The following is a 16,512-nucleotide window of genomic DNA, read 5'->3' as shown; positions in this document are numbered from 1 at the left end:
CGTAGACGTTATCCTTTTAATCGGACAACTTTGAAGAAATTCTGTGATTTGAGCTCCTATGAATTGTGGTCCATTGTCACACACGGTCTCCTTTGGTGCTCCAAATCGGCATATTATATTTCGCCATATGAAGTCTTTAACTTCCTTCTCTCGTACCTGTTTAAATGCTCCTGCTTCTACCCATTTAGTGAAATAATCTGTGAGTACAAGTAGAAACTTTACCTGACCTTTTGCTTGTGGAAATGGACCTACGATATCCATTCCCCATTTCATAAAGGGCCACGAGGCTATAACAGGGTGTAGTAACTCAGCTGGTCTGTGCATATTATTGCCGTATCTTTGACATTTATCACATTTGGACACGAAACTGTTTGCCTCTTCTTCCATCTTAGGCCAATAATATCCTACTCGAATCAACGTTCTTACTAGCGACCTTCCCCCTGCGTGATTTCCACAATGCCCTTCGTGCACTTCTCTCATCACATATTCTGTTTGAGAGGGTCCGAGACACCGTGCTAGTGGTCCACCGAACATCTTTCGATAAAGATTTCCTTGATAAAAACAATATCAAACGGCTTTTTTGTGAAGCGCGTGAGCCTTCCCTTTGTCAACAGGCACGGTTCCGTGTTGTAAAAAAGCAATAATTTCGTTTCTCCAATCCCATGTTAGATGATTAAAATTTACCTCATTCTTATCAGGTTCGAGAACGGAATGAAATAAATGTATGACTGAAGCATTTGCGCCGTTTGCTACGTCAGCTGCAGATGCGAGATTAGCTAAAGCATCTGCCTCCACATTCTCATCTCGTGGGATCTGCATTACCTTCCAAGTTTGGAATTGCTTAATTAGTTCCCGTACCTTTTCGAGATATTCTTGCATTCGAGTTTCCCTGGCTGTATAAGTCCCCAGCATTTGATTAACCACGAGTTAAGAATCACTCTTGATTATAATTTGTGTTATGCCGAGTTCTCTTGCCAATTCCAAACCTGCAATTACAGCTTCATACTCTGCTTCATTGTTAGTTATAGAATGACATTTTATAGCTTGCTTAATAATTTCACCCGTATGTGGTATGAGAACTATACCTAGACCTGCTCCTTTTATATTGGATGAACCATCAGCGAATAAAACCCAAGTCCCCGGGTTTGCACCATTAAAAACTTGTAATTCTTTTTCTGCTTCTAAATGCATCCCCTGACTAAATTCAGCCACGAAATCAGCTATTACTTGAGATTTTATAGAGGTCCTGGGTTGATAAATGATTTCGTATTCACTTAGTTCTATAGCCCATTTTGCTAATCTTCCTGATAGTTCGTGTTTATGCAAAATATTTCGAAGCGGAAAAGCAGTAACTACAATAATGGGATGACATTGAAAATAAGGTCTTAATTTTCTAGATGCCATGATCAAAGCTAATGCTAACTTTTCTAGTTGTGGGTATCGTGTCTCAGCATCTAATAAGGACTTACTTACATAATAAATAGGAGATTGTTTACCTTGGTCCTCACGGACTAAAGCAGCACTTACCACAACTTCAGATACAACCAGATAGATGAGAAGCTTTTCTCCCACCTTTGGTTTTGCCAATAACGATGGTTTTGACAAATAAGCTTTCAAATTTCTAAGGGCTTGTTGACAATCTTCATTCCATTCAAAATGATCTTGCTTTTTGAGTGCAGAGAAAAACTTAAAACACTTTTATGAGGATTTGGAAATAAATCTCCCCAAAGCTGCAATTCTTCTCGTTAATCTTTGAACTTCCTTTTTATTAGTAAGGATATCAGGGATTTCTTCTATTGCTTTGATCTGAGAAGGATTTACCTCAATACCACGGTTAGAAACAAGAAAACCCAAAAACTTACCTGATGCAACTCCAAATGCACATTTTTATGGGTTGAGTTTCATATTAAATTTTCGCAAAATTTCAAATGTAACAGATAGATGAGAAATATGATCATGAGACTGTTGGGTTTTGACGAGCATATCGTCTATATATACCTCCATTGTCTTCCCTAAATGTTCTTGGAACATTTTGGTGACCAACCTTTGATAGGTTGCCCCAGCATTTTTGAGACCAAAGGGCATTACTTTATAACAATAAGTCCCCATGTTTGTGATGAAAGAAGTTTTTTCTTCATCACTAGGGTCCATTTTAATTTGGTTGTACCCTGAATATGCATCTAAAAAACTTAAAAGTTCATGTCCTGCAGTTGCATCAATTAATTGATCTATATGTGGTAAAGGAAAAGAATCTTTTGGACAAGCTTTATTAAGATCTGTATAATCTACACAGACTCGCCACTTACCATTTTTCTTAGGTACAACAACTGTGTTAGCTAACCAATTAGGGTACTTTACCTCGCGGATTGACCCAATCTTTAATAGCTTTTGGACCTCATCTTGAATCACCTGGTTTTTGAAAGCCCCTTGCTTCCTTTTCTTTTGCTTTATTGGTGTAAAGGATGAGTCTTCGTTTAATTTCTGAGTTAACACATCCGGTGGTATCCCTGTCATGTCAGCATGGGACCAAGCAAAACAGTCCACGTTAGATTTTAGAAATTCAATTAACATACCTCGCATGTTTGAGTTTAAATTAGCTCCCACATAAACTTTCTGTTCAGACGAATGCTCAAATAATATCACAGCCTCGAGTTCTTCGATGGTTGTTTTGATATTTTCATTCTCCTCAGGTTCTTGAATGGTATTAGGTCTCGAGTCTAAATCTGTTTTCTCTTACTCAGTTGAGGTTTGATTGCTGGCACCTTCAACTGTTTCCTGTAATTGCTATTTTTCTTTGTTTACGGTGCTCGTATCTGTTCCAGCGTTGATACTCCTGGTTGTTTGCTGATCCCTTCGAATTTGACAAATCCCCCACGGTGATGGAAATTTAATAACTTGATGTAGAGTTGATGGAACAACATCCATACCATGGATCCAAGGCCTCCCCATGATCATATTGTAGGCCATTTCCATATCAACTACCTGAAATTTAGTTTCTTTAACAACACCTGCATCAAAAGTTGTTAGAATTACCTCTCCTTTTGTTACCACACTTGAATTGTCGAAGCCTGACAAGGTGTGCACCTTGGGTATCATTTTTTCTTCAACTTGCATTTCACGTAATACCCTTAGTAGTATAATATTTACAGAACTCCCTGGATCAATCAAAACTCGTTTTACATTAGTATCATGTACAAGTAAAGATATTACCAGAGCGTCACTATGTGGAGTTATCACTCCTTCGGTATCTGCATCATCGAATGAAATACTTTCATTTTCTAAAACTTGACGCCCATTTCCCGTGTGTAATTGTTACCTTAGAAACCTTGTTGGAGGCTGTGTAGGTTATGCCGTGAATATCTTCTCCCCCACTTATCACATTTACTGTTCTCTTGGGTGAAGGAAGGCTTTGGTGGCTCTTGCCTATTTTTCATATAGGCTTGTTTACCTTTTTCACTAAATAACTCAGTGAGGTACCTTTGCTTCAATAGATGATCCACTTCACTCTGCAAGAATCTACATTCTGAAGTTTTGTGCCCGTGATCATTGTGGAATTCGCACCAATGATATGGATTGCGTCTATTTGGATTTGACCGCATCTCTTTTGGCCACCGTACCTTATCTCCCATGCTTCTCAAAACAGCCACGAGGTCGGAGGTAGTGACATTAAAGTTATATCTGCCAAACCGTGCCTTTAAACTTCTATCATCATCTCGTGAGTCTTGCCTGTTCCGATCATTTATGAATTTCGAAGAAGAACCAGAGTCCCTGTTCCTCGATTTTTGATCATATTGCTGGTTATCTTGTTTTGACCGTGGGTCTTTTTCTGCAGGTCCCATATATGAATCGTACCTGTTTTTACCTGATCTTTTTTCGGTTTCTGATCTTCTGGAACCACCCCTTTCTTCATGATGAAACTTAGGTACGATATCTTCTTCAATTCGCAGCTTCGTACTATACCTGTTGTAAACATCATTCCACGCGGTTGCAGGGAATTCTCGAAGGCTTTCTTTGAGTCTTCTCGTGGCTTCAGAACTTTTGTCATTTAAATTACTTGCAAAAGCTATTGCAGCCCAGTTGTCAGGCACACGGGGTAGAGTCATTCTTTCACGTTGGAATCTATCAACAAAATCTCTAAGCAACTCTGAATCTCCTTGTTTGATTTTGAAAATATCTTCCATTCTTTTCTCAACCTTTTGTGCTCCCGAATGTGCTTTAATAAAAGAATCTGCAAGCTCAGCAAAAGAATTTATAAAATTTTCAGATAAAAGAGAATACCAGGTTAATGCACCCTTGGTGAGTGTTTCTCTAAATTTCTTGACCAGTACTTATTCAATTTCTTGTTTGGTCAAGTCGTTGCCTTTCACGCCTGTTGTAAATGCAGTCACGTGGTCACGTGGGTCTGTAGTACCATCATATTTCGGGATGTCAGGCATTTTGAACTTTTTCGGAATTGGAAGGGGAGCAACACTTGACTTCCAAGGTTGTTGTGAGTATTTGTCCATGTCAACCCCCTTTATTACAGGCGGAACTCTAGGGATTTACTCAATACGCTCATTTTGTTCCTTAATCTGTTTCTGCAAGGTTAGTACTAAATTTTGCAAATAGGAATTATCTGAATTACCTGGTCCCCCTCCCTGTGGTTCACTGGTGGTTCCTCCATTTCCAGAATTAACAAGACCAGAACGGGGATTCTCCAATGTATTATTATTAGGAGTTGGTGTGGGTGGTGCAGCATGCAATCGACTAACTAGAGGCTGAAGAGCTTTGCCGACCTGTGCATCAATTAGCTTTTGTAAAACTTCATTTGTACCTCCTTCAAAGTGTTCAGATTGTTCTTGTTGATCAGCACGGGATTCAGTAACAGGAGTGCCTTCACGAGATTGACGTGGTGAATCTGGAGGGGAGGGAACCACGTCACCTTGATTTTGATGGATTTGATTTTCATGGTGTCCCAATGTGTTATTACTGTTATTGTCGGTGTTGTTGTTTGACATGGTGATAACAATGGACAAGATGTAGCTTAAAAGAAAAGATTATTAGATTCCCGTTAACGGAACCAATTTGTTTAACCAAAAATCTGAGTCTTTGGTCAAAGCTAGAAAGAAATTCGGGTTACTAATAATCAGGAGACGAAAATAAAATATTTTTGAGAATGATGGTAAAGCAGTAAATAGTTTTGTATTTCAGTAAGATCTCAATAGTATTTCGTGTCCTTACAGATGTTGAATCTTTTCCCTTTATAGTTGATTCTAGGAGAAGATATAATGTCTTTGTCTTAATGAGGCAATTATGAGCAATTAATGATATTTAAAAGAAACGTTACACAATCATTTCTATTTAATTCAGATTCTCTAACGTATTTCACATTTAATGCTGCATTTAGACTCTTTTACGTCATCAGATTCGTATCTTCAACTTCTTCTGATCTTTGATCTTTAAACGACTCGAATAGGTACGAGACTCGTACCTATTTTAGTAACGGTCCACACCTATGTTGCTTTCTTTTCCCCTATCTGTTGTCGCCCGTGCCTCTTGGCTATTTATTGCGTTTTGACCTTTTGACCAGTCCACGTGTCATGACACGTCATCTTCAATATTCAGACTCAATTTTTTCCCAATACAATAATGGTATTGGACTGATCATTTGAACGGAATTGATGGGGCAAGTGCACATATAGCATTCTCAAAGATGTTATTTAGAGATTAACTAGTATTTATTTTCTCCTGAAATTTTAAACTAAGAATCTTAACTTCAGGACTATTTAAGACAATTTTGTCCTGAAAAATTGAAATTCAGTACGTACTGGCTAATTCCTAAATAGCAGCCCTTTAGAGTGGCTACCTAGTGTCATTTGAATGGAATTTATAGAACGTGAACCTCATTAATATGCTTGTTTAAAATAAACATTAAATTATAAGTCAAGCATATAAAATAAAATCGAAGAAAAACCTCAATACAATTTGATAGTACTCTTGTGCCTTGTGGTGTAGAAATGCATTTTCACACCAAACACAAGTTTTATTAACCAACAAAAGTAGTAAATTAAACAAAGGAGAAACAAAGTGAATACTAGACAGCTAGTATTCAAACCGGAGCATACATCAACAACAACAATTACGACGCCTCAGACCTCAGTTCCAAACAAGTCAGGGTCGGCTAATTAAACCTATTCATTCGGGTTTGCCAAGAGATAGGCCTCAACAGCCTTGACAATCTCATCAGACATCTCTTTGCCTGCCTTAATTTCCTCTTCTTTAATCTCAACACCAGGTTTTGTATTGAATTTGCTAGTGTTTTTGCCTTTACATCCTCCATCAGGCATGGATTCAAGTTTCAGCTCATATGAAATTGACTCAACCTTGTCCATCAAAGTATCACCTTCTATCAATGTGGAAGCATAGGTCATTTTTTCCTTGTCAATTGCATCAACCCTATGCTTCACAAACTTGATTTCCGTACCTGCATGCATGGGACATCAATTTAATTTAGAGTGCATTTGGTACGAAGGAAGTTATTTATCCAAGAAAATATGAAATATATTTTCCTGAAAATATTTTTTTGAAAATAATATATGGCAAATGGTCAAATATATCCATGTATTATGAAAAAAAGTTTAAATATACTCTTTGTTATTCGTTATACTTTAGGTCCAAATATACCCCTACCGTAATACTATTGGTTTAAATGTTAGTGGCGCTGAGGTGCCAAGCCATGTGGCATCCACCTTATCAAATGTTAGTGTCCCGTAGGATTGGATGTCCACTTTGGACAAACTTAACGAAAAAGGGGTATATTTAATCCAATAGTATAACGACAAGGATATTTTTGGACCTAAAGTATAACGAGGGGCACATTTAAACATTTTCTGATAGTATAGGAGTATATTTGACCCTTTTCCGAAAAATATCTACTCCCTCCATTTCAATTTATGTGAACCCATTTGACTGGGCAGGAGTTTAAGAAAAGAGATAAGACTTTTGAACTTGCGTTGTAAAATGAGGCACATATATTTTGTGTGGCTATAAATCATTGCATAAAGGTAAATTGTTTCCAAATAAGGAAAGAGGGCATTCTTTTTGGCACGAACCAAAAAGGAAATAGGTTCACATAAATTGAAACGGAGACGGAAGTAGTATTAAAGACCAATAATTATATTAGCAAATAGAAAAGTGTTTTGATGAAATTTTTAATAGTAAAGAGTGGATTTGTTTTTGCACAGCTCGAGACTAATAATAATGTCTAAGTGTTAGTTGAAGGAACATTTTATGATATCAAAATAACTTCCTCACGAAAATATTTTCCTAAAAAATAACTTACGCCATACCAAGCACATCCCTGCCAAGATCGATGAAAATACTCTAAAATGGGTTTTATAATAATAATAATAATAATAATAATAATAATAATAATAATAATAATAATAAAAAGAGAAAAAGAAGAAATATATTGCCTTCAGCAAAGTTGAATTGCTTGATGGTTCCAGGGCCTCCATCTCCATGGATTATCTCAATACTTTTGAAAACTTGAGGTGCAATTTTAGGAAGAAGATTCTCTCCATCAAGAATGAAAGACTTAAACATTCTTGGGGCTGAAATTGGGGTAGTGAACTCATAAGTAGTTGTGAGAATTCCCATTTTTTTTTTCCTCTAAAAAAACTTGGAGTGTATTGTAGTATAAATTGTGTTGTTTCATGATGGTATTTATAGCTTGAGAAATGAAGTTAATTTTAACGCTTAAGCTTTCTTGTTTATTAAAGTGTACTATACAACCTACCACGAGGCACCAAGGTTGTATTGGAGCGGTAAGTACTCTCCTCTATCTTTAATCAGAGATTTCAGTTTCGAGCCTTGGGTATGGAGTCGCCTATGGTAGCAGAGGCGAATCTAGGATTTCTAGATCATAGGTGCACCATTGAAAAAGCCAGAAAAAAGAAGTGCTAAGCTAGAATCTATCCATGTTCCTTTGGATGAATAACTTAGAATTCAACCAGGTGCACTATTCAACTTTTTTGGAGCATGGGGCTCAACAGATAATATTAGATCAATTTTATGAAATATATACATAAAATACCTATTTGGCGGAAAAACCATGGGTACATGTGCACCATACGGCCTAAATCCGCCCTTGTTTGGTAGGGAGAGCTTTACACTCCAAAATTGAATTTTCCACCACGAATCCAAATTAATCAAACTCCAAAGAGGATACCGGACACAAAGTGGGAAACCAAAAAAAATATGAATAATTAATCCAAATAGCCGCTCACTTAACCACTCAAAACTAAAAATATCCGGTTGAGGTATAATATATACATGATTTATATAATATATGTGCATAATCATATATAATCAATGTATGATCTATGTATATGGCTAGAAAAAGTAAACAGTAAATATGATCAGCTATTTTACGTAAAGATCCCAAAAAATATAGTAGCATACAATCTTTTAATGAAGGGCGGCGTTTACATGCATGCATTCCCTACTAACCAAATTTTTCAGCTAGCCAGGACCAAACTTTTTATTACTATGAATACGATCTTGAATGTGCCACAGAAAATAACAGTACAAGTTTTTTTTCAACTAAACATGCCGACATTTTCCTTTTCCACCTGTCATCTTTTTTATTGAGTTGAAATCTCTTAAATACAAGTGAAGTTACGGATTAAAGCGTGGTCTAACGGTTAATAAAGTAAGATGAAAATTATGAAACATTTAAAAAGATAGGTGATTTTTTCATATGCTTAAATATGATGGGGAGAATTATTCGGTACATATAATATTTATAGGAGGTAGCTATCTTGTGGATAATCTACGACAAAATTATTTATTACTTGTGTCGATGAAAAATAGTAGGTATCTAACAAATAGTAAAGATAACAAGCAAGTTAATCTTGACATCAACAACAACAACAACAACAATAATAATTCAACGTAATCTCATAAGTGGGGTTTGGAGAGGGTACGGTGTACGCAGCTTTACTTTACCTTGAAAAGATATAAAGATTGTTTCCGATAGACTCTCGACATCTGATAAGGAAAAAACAAATTGCTTTTCCTAATTTCTATTGAAATGATGATTTTACCACGGGGTCTATTTTGTCAAGCTATATTATCTATCTATACGGTTTATGAAGTTTTGACTCTTTAAAGTAAACTTTGGTCCTGATCATTTCCCTTTTCAGTAGGTTGATGTTGCATTAAATGAGACTGCTGTGTACTCTCTTCTAGAAGTGATTAGTAGCTCAAGAGGAGATTTTAGTTGACCAACTTAGGCGATTCCAGACTTTGAAATTTATGAATTTCTATAATGATCGGGCTCAAGTTAGTAATTGGGTTGACAATTAAATATTTATAGATATTTAATAAATTTTTTAATATATATATACAAGGACTGTGCAATCCAGGAACTCGCACATTGCCCTCTAGATCCACCACTGCTCATAGGGAATTTACTCGGTCTGTGTGAGCTCCCTCATATTATTACATGCTAACAAAGGAGGAGTTGTGGTAAATTGGCAAGCGTAAAACTAGTTAATTTTAAAAATAGCCAGATTTACAACTGATAATTAAAGAATAGCCACAGTTTTAAAGTAATCAAAATTTAGTCATTTTTTCATGTAACGATATAATCTGAACAAAAACACTATTAAAAATTCGGAAAAATTCCAACATAATATACTGGAGTTCGAATTTTTTACATATAAGATTCAAGTATAATATGCTAGAATTTCATAATATGCTGGAGTTCCAAATAATATGCGAGAAGTTTAAATGGAGGAGCTCTATAATCCAGCATATTATGCTGAAACTTTCCGTGTTGCAGCAAAACAATGACTATTTTACAATGACTTTGCAAATACTGATAATCTTTCGATTACCAATCCGAAAACTAACTACACCGTGCTATTTTCACTACAAAACTCATAGGGACAAACTCACTTGTTACTGGCAGCTAGCAAGTGAGCTGACCGTCTAACTATCTATGTCATGCCTTGACAGGTGATATGTGAAAGGCTGCATCTAAATATAACTTTCAAATTAAATCCTGAATTTGTTGATACACTTAGCTATTGAGTCGCATCTAAATATAACTTTCAAATTAAGATCCGAATTTATGGATACAACTTGGTTATTGAGCCCCAAAGCTTATGTTTTGATGTGATCGTAGCACAAAAAGAAAGTCTGAATTTTCTAGAGGAGTTTGGTTTCAAATCCCGGTTCGAAGAGGAGTACGCCATGCTAATATGCCTTGGATGATCCACATCTCAGGGTCAGGCACCGATGAGCACATTGAACTATCCATGTGGCTGAGAGCCCTCACATCCCAGGCACAACGACGCAATTATCAGGAGCGCGCTCTACCACTGAGCTAATAACCTGTCGTGCGAGCCTCCCACTTGGGGCCGCTATGCCAAAAGCGAGAGAAACCTCATCCCTCTCTTTCCTTTTTTCGCCCCATGTCGCCACACGGGGGAACATGGGAACATGAAAAAGAGGGTCCTATCAACTTGTTCCGACCTAAGATTATAAGCTCATGAGCTTGGTCTTACTTCGCTATCGAGAAAGGAGAGAAGACTATATTTTGGTTATTAATCTGAAGTGCATTTTCCACTGGAGAAGAAACCAAGGCCAAGCAACAGGGTCACAGTAATGTTTAAGCAGACCTTGCTATACTATTAGGTGAGTTTTACTCTTAAATTAGAAATATATTGCATACTGTCGAACGTGGAAAAGTAATACAGTCTTTATTATATACATACATAACTACATACACGAGGACTACTTTCAGAGTTCATCTTGACCTAACTACTACAGAATGGCAGCATCTCTTTCTTTCACCGAGCTACATTACAAGTTATTATATAATAGCTACGACATGCAAATCCTCTATTAAATTAGAAGTCGTCTTCAAGAAAAGTCGATAGCAAAAGCCCTTGCACAAACTTACTTTTTCTAGCCTTCTCTTCTTGATCTTCCTCAGATAGTGGAGATGGCTGAAGATTTCTGTTCAGAATAACACTAAGATCAATGATCTCAGACATAGTCAATAGAAAACACCAAAACGAGCATCATACTCATCGCTAGATATTGTCAAGTGTATTTACAACGTTCAATAACGAACACGAAACTCATGACTAATGCCTGTTCTAAACATAGGCCAGTACTCTACAGGAGTATCTACGACTATTGAGAAATGATAAATAGAGCATACAGGATGGGAAGGCATACTAAACATACAAAGGTATATATTTTTATCATAAATTAGGAGTAACCAAAAAAAAATAAAAAAAATTAGGTGTAACGAATTTGCTTAAAATGACTTTCCATTAAGAAAATAATGGTAGTAGTAAAACTATGTTTCAACCACGACAAGGAAAATGAGAAGTTATGTGCAACTCAACCACGCGTTTGAACATTACCAGACACGCGAAGAAAAGAAATCCAGTGAATTATGGTCAGAGAAACATGAAAATCCAACTATGGTTGTGCACATGTTCATAGAAGCATTACATTATTAAGTCATGTTGGCACTCTCTCCAAAATGCTGCTACACCCGTGTCGGATCCTCAAAAAATACTCTACTTTTGAAGGATTGGACATGCACCCGCCGAAATTTTCGGAGAGGCCGAGCAACATAGTTATTAAGGACTTCGTTCCCCTTTTACCGCACTTTCTCATCACTTCCCAGCATCAAATGCAATAATAATGGAGACATAACTAAAGTGTAAAAAATGCTGCCATACCTGTCAGACAAATTATCAACAGTGCTTTCTTGTGTTGAGTATGCTTTAGCAGGGGACAGAGGTTGAACTTCGGGAGGTTCATCGACCAAAGCCGAACTGTTAATGAACGAAGATAACAAGGGATCAGGATCTGTAGTGGAGGAAGAAACCAAGTGTGAGGATCCCCTGAGGATGGATTGTAGACTTCCTTCTCTTAGCTCTTTTCTTAAAATAGAAAGAGTTGAATTAGATCCACCCCTTCGAAATCGTCTCTTGCGCTGCACCTGTTACAGTCAACGCAACATACAAACTTTACGTAGCCCAGCAGTAAAATCAAGACAGAAGTGAAATGCGTTATAGTTCTAACAAGACTTCTTATACATTGCCTACAGTAATATTAAAAGGAGATACAGAAAGGGCTTCATATTCAAATCCCAGTTAAGTCAACTATGAAAAACAGAAGGATACCTTTAGAATATTTCCATGTTGCTGAGTAATATGCCCAACCAAATTCACCCCGACCCTTTTTGCACAAACAGGGCATATCTGCATTTACAGATATGTTATCTAACTCATCGATTAACTCAGATATATGAACCAGCATACACATTTTCAACTGACATTTAAAAGTCAGAGTGCCAGAGGATCAATTTTGGTCATTTTTATTGGCATTTACAGATATCAACATTTTACTTTGACACACAGTTCACAATAAGAGGTCTACAATCTTAAGTAGATTTAAACATTATAATGATGGACAATAAACTTCTGTTAGTTTGGTCACTATCTGACTTTGGTTCGCGTCATTAAAACAAAAGCTTTGTCCTAATTGTTAGTATCTTTTTCTGGGAAAAAGGCATGTGAAGGTGATGTCTGTCAATACAAAATGTAATACAAATGCTACAACTAAAAACACAAAATAACCCTAGCTACTTTCTTTTTCTGCTGTTTTTTTTTTGTGTGGTGGTTGTGTGTGTGTGTGGGGGGGGGGGGGAGGAGACAAATTCAGCAAAGAATGAACATATCTCCTCCTTTGTCTCATCAATTCCGCACAGAACTCTGAGACTGCGTCAGCTCTTACTTCACATTCCCAAGCCAAAATTTAGAAGTTAAAGTAAAGTACCAAGTAGAAAGAAATGAGCTACCCTCGTTAAGGAATCTTTGACTCCCATGATGGACAAGTCCAGATCATCATTCTCAATACCCCAAATTATGAGGGGCTAGCCTTTCTGTATCAGACGTGCTTCCCAGGATTTCCAGTTTATATATCTCTAGCTAGTGGAGTTGCACAAGGGTGTTACCTTGTTAATAATTTATCTTGGTCAAATGTGACCAAAGCTCACACAAATAGAAATCAAGAAGCTTAATATTCCTGTGTGCATCTCCTAACAAAGCTAGGCCCTAGAATCAGGTTGCACTTCTAAGTCTATTCACTATGAGAGTGACAATTAAATCATAGTTGACTTTCTTTCTCTTAATATAGCACGCCCAACAGCCAAACTCTCTTATCAAGAGTCAACAGTGGTCCATTACCGATTTTCCCCCTTGTTGACTCGAATACTCAACCTTAGGGTAGGAGGTGGAGGAGCCTTTCCACTAGGCTAAAGACAAATCCTTTTTAAACTTGTATAAGGGAAACTAGAAACTGGTATCCTGAAGCTCTGAATTTGTGAAGTTCGAAGCCTCTAAAATAGACATACTGAATGAAAAGGATCATTTCATGTAGCTAAAGGTCAACATTTTCACATTGCAACCCATCTCGACCCCCCCCCCCCCCCCCAAAAAAAAAAAGCACAAGAAATAGAGAAAAGAAAAATAAGCTAAACCACACTAGAGAAAGTCAAATGCAGCAGTAGAATTAGAAGGTTAATAAAGTCCCAAACTTCAACGTGCACATAAGACAGTCCTAGGTGCTAAAAACTTTACAATCCACATATGATAGTTCAATTAATTCAGCTATGCCTCAACTCAATATGATATTCGAACAAAAGGGGGGGAAAAGCAAGAAAATTAAGAGTTGTAGAGATATTGTACCCCATTCTTAGCCTCAAAAGCATGCTCGTCGTCGATATGACAGCAAAGGCCAACAATATCAAAATCCTCACCACAGAACGGGCATAGAAACTCCGGCCTTGACTCCTCTTCACCCTCATACTCTTCTCCTATATTATAGAAGTCTGCATAATACACCAAATACACCCCAACTTCAATTACAAAAACCATAAACAATCTTTCCGACAATCCAACAAACCATAATGCAAAAACAAAAAAACCAGCAATACAACAACTACGCCTCAATTCCAAACAAGTAGGGGTCGGCCGTATGAATCCTTACTGATTATCTTTCCTCATTTAAATTCAGGCCAACATTATACAAAATAAAAATAAAAATAAAAATAAAAAAGAAAAGTAATAAAAGCTCTCTATATTTCCTACTGGCATAAAATTCTCAGTTCTAACAGGGATAAAAGACTCCTAAAGAGTATAGGACCTTACGAAACATAATAACATGACTCAAACATATTCCCCGCAGTACAAATGTAAAATTTCCTTTGCATTATTTCTTTCTATCGGGTAAACATATCGAATTTCACCTCATCTCACAAACTAACTACTCCTTCCTGAATAAAATAGTATTATTACAGAATTTTTGAAAAAACTGTGAATTAAACGAAATAAACAATCAATGCCCAAAATCACCAAAAATTAGATGCATGGACTTCGTATTCTGAACCCGCTATTTTGGGCAAGCTTAAACAGGAAATAAATGGTGTAATTAAGCAAATGGGAGAAAAATACAAATGTAAGTTTCCTTTCAATTTGTTCATTTTCTTGCAAACCATCTTCCGCTTAACCTTAGCTCACAAACTATCTCTTCATCCAAATAGCCAAAAAGAAAACACTATTATTATTTGGGAGTTCGCTTTTCAGTGCAGGACCTATTTACTAGCTATCGCTTTTGCTTGGCATCTTTCTTCTAGATTTCATGTTGTTCCTATTTTTCTTATGATTTCTGTGGTGATACTAATATTGTCTCCTTTTGTCTTTTTTGTTTTCTTGAGGCGAGGGTCTTTTGGAAACAGACTCTCTACTTCTTCGGGGTAGGGGAAAGGTCTGCGTATACACTACCTTCCCCAGACCCCATTAGTGGTATTTTACTGGATAGTTGTTGTTGTATTACTATTTGGGAGCCGAAACAATCCTAGGAGCAACGGTAAAATTATCTCCCATAGGTCATGGGTTTGAGCCATGTAATCAGCCAATGACCCTTGTGGTAAGTTGCCTGCACCACACTCCCTTGGACACAGCACTTTCACGGGCCCTACGTGAACTCGGATGCTTCGTTCATTGGGTTGCCCTTTTACTACATGAGAGTCGAACTATGTTCCTTTTACGAGTAATATTTGTAAAACATCTTTACCATAAAAAGAAATCATTTTAAGTACTTCAAAACGAAAATGAGCTACTTTTGACACTCATACTTCAGAACACATATTTTTCAGAAATTGTACCGAGCATGCCTAAAGAGGAAAGTAAGTGAGAAAATACTATAAACCCTAAATAACAGAAACTAACACCCAGCATTGCAAACGTATGGTTTCCTTCTCCATTCGTTCATTTTCTAGCAAAACATAATCCACTTAACCTCAGCTCACAAACTAAAACCACCCTTCATCCCAAAAATTATTATTCTTCAAACAAATAATTAGATACTTTGACTTTAGTACTCTTTCTATCTCAATTTATGTGATATTATTTTAAAAAAACTAATTTTTAAAATTATGATCCAAAATAAATCATAAACATTTGTGTAGTTATAAATCATTATATTAAGGATAAAATCAGAATTTAAATTTAGATTATTTATATATATATATATATATATAAATGTAACATTCTATTGAACAAACTTGAAAGGAAAGTGACGCCTAAATGAGATGTGGAGTACTAATTAAACTTAAAGAGGAAAGTAAGTGAGATAACACTGACCTGAACGAGATTGATTACGTCGTGAAGAAGTAGAGAGACGAATCCAAGGATCAGAATCCATTTATATTATCCTTTAAATTAACCAAATTTTAAGTTAAAATCCTCAGAAAATTTTGAAGAAATTGTGCATTTCCTGATACTAAAATTGCTCAAAGATCAGAACTTTATGGTACCAAAATGGAAATTGATCAAAACCCTAAGGAGAAAATGGGAAAAAAATTCGCGAAGTTTCGTGGAAATGGGAGGAGAATTAGCTAAGAGAGACACTAGGAAATGCTGGGGAATTATATAGAGTTTGGGTTATGAATAAAGGCTTGAACTTGGATTTAATTGCGAAATTACCACTGTCCACTTGGCAGAGAAGAATTGAGTCATTGACTCATCATGATGTGTATATTCTTGGAAATTATGGAAGCTTGTTACCTAAGTTTGGGCATTGGTCTATCCTGTTTTTCTTTTTTCTTTTAAAAAAAATTCGTGACTCGGACTCGAGATCTCTTACAGTTATTTTTGTGTGACCTATAGGTCACGGTTTGGAGCCGTAAAAACAATCATAGCAACAATAACAACTCAGTGGTACTTACATTAAGTTAGGTTGTCTACACCATATACCCTTTGGTTACAGGGCCTTCCACGGATACTATGTGAACGCAAAATACTTTGTGCATCGGGCTCCTCTGTTCTTTATTTTTATTTTTTTTACTCGAAATTTCGCAAGAGGAAAGGCATTCTACCTATCTATTCCCCTTTAATAAGTCATTCGCGATATGCATTCGGATTAGTCGGAGTTCTAATA

General features: G+C 36.5%; 2 protein-coding genes across 2 annotated transcripts; both read right to left on the bottom strand.

The window, feature by feature from the left end:
• Positions 1-5,963: 5,963 nt before the first annotated feature.
• On the bottom strand, positions 5,964-7,687 carry LOC107827912 (major strawberry allergen Fra a 1-2). Its single transcript, XM_016655143.2, has 2 exons — positions 7,455-7,687; positions 5,964-6,463 (listed from the first exon to the last, which is right to left on the bottom strand). The coding sequence occupies exons 1-2, from the start codon at positions 7,636-7,638 to the stop codon at positions 6,171-6,173; spliced, it is 477 nt and encodes a 158-aa protein (XP_016510629.1). The 5' UTR covers positions 7,639-7,687; the 3' UTR covers positions 5,964-6,170.
• A 3,035-nt stretch (positions 7,688-10,722) lies between these two features.
• On the bottom strand, positions 10,723-15,972 carry LOC107827911 (protein DEHYDRATION-INDUCED 19 homolog 4-like). The gene is made up of 5 exons (XM_016655142.2): positions 15,717-15,972; positions 13,761-13,903; positions 12,195-12,272; positions 11,748-12,010; positions 10,723-11,007 (listed from the first exon to the last, which is right to left on the bottom strand). Exons 1-5 carry the CDS (start codon positions 15,775-15,777, stop codon positions 10,899-10,901), a joined length of 654 nt encoding a protein of 217 aa, XP_016510628.1. The 5' UTR covers positions 15,778-15,972; the 3' UTR covers positions 10,723-10,898.
• Between the last annotated feature and the right edge of the window lie 540 nt (positions 15,973-16,512).

This window comes from Nicotiana tabacum, chromosome 20 (assembly GCF_000715075.1).
Source record: "Nicotiana tabacum cultivar K326 chromosome 20, ASM71507v2, whole genome shotgun sequence".
Lineage (NCBI taxonomy): Eukaryota > Viridiplantae > Streptophyta > Magnoliopsida > Solanales > Solanaceae > Nicotiana > Nicotiana tabacum.
This window is presented reverse-complemented; position numbering and strand designations above follow the sequence as displayed.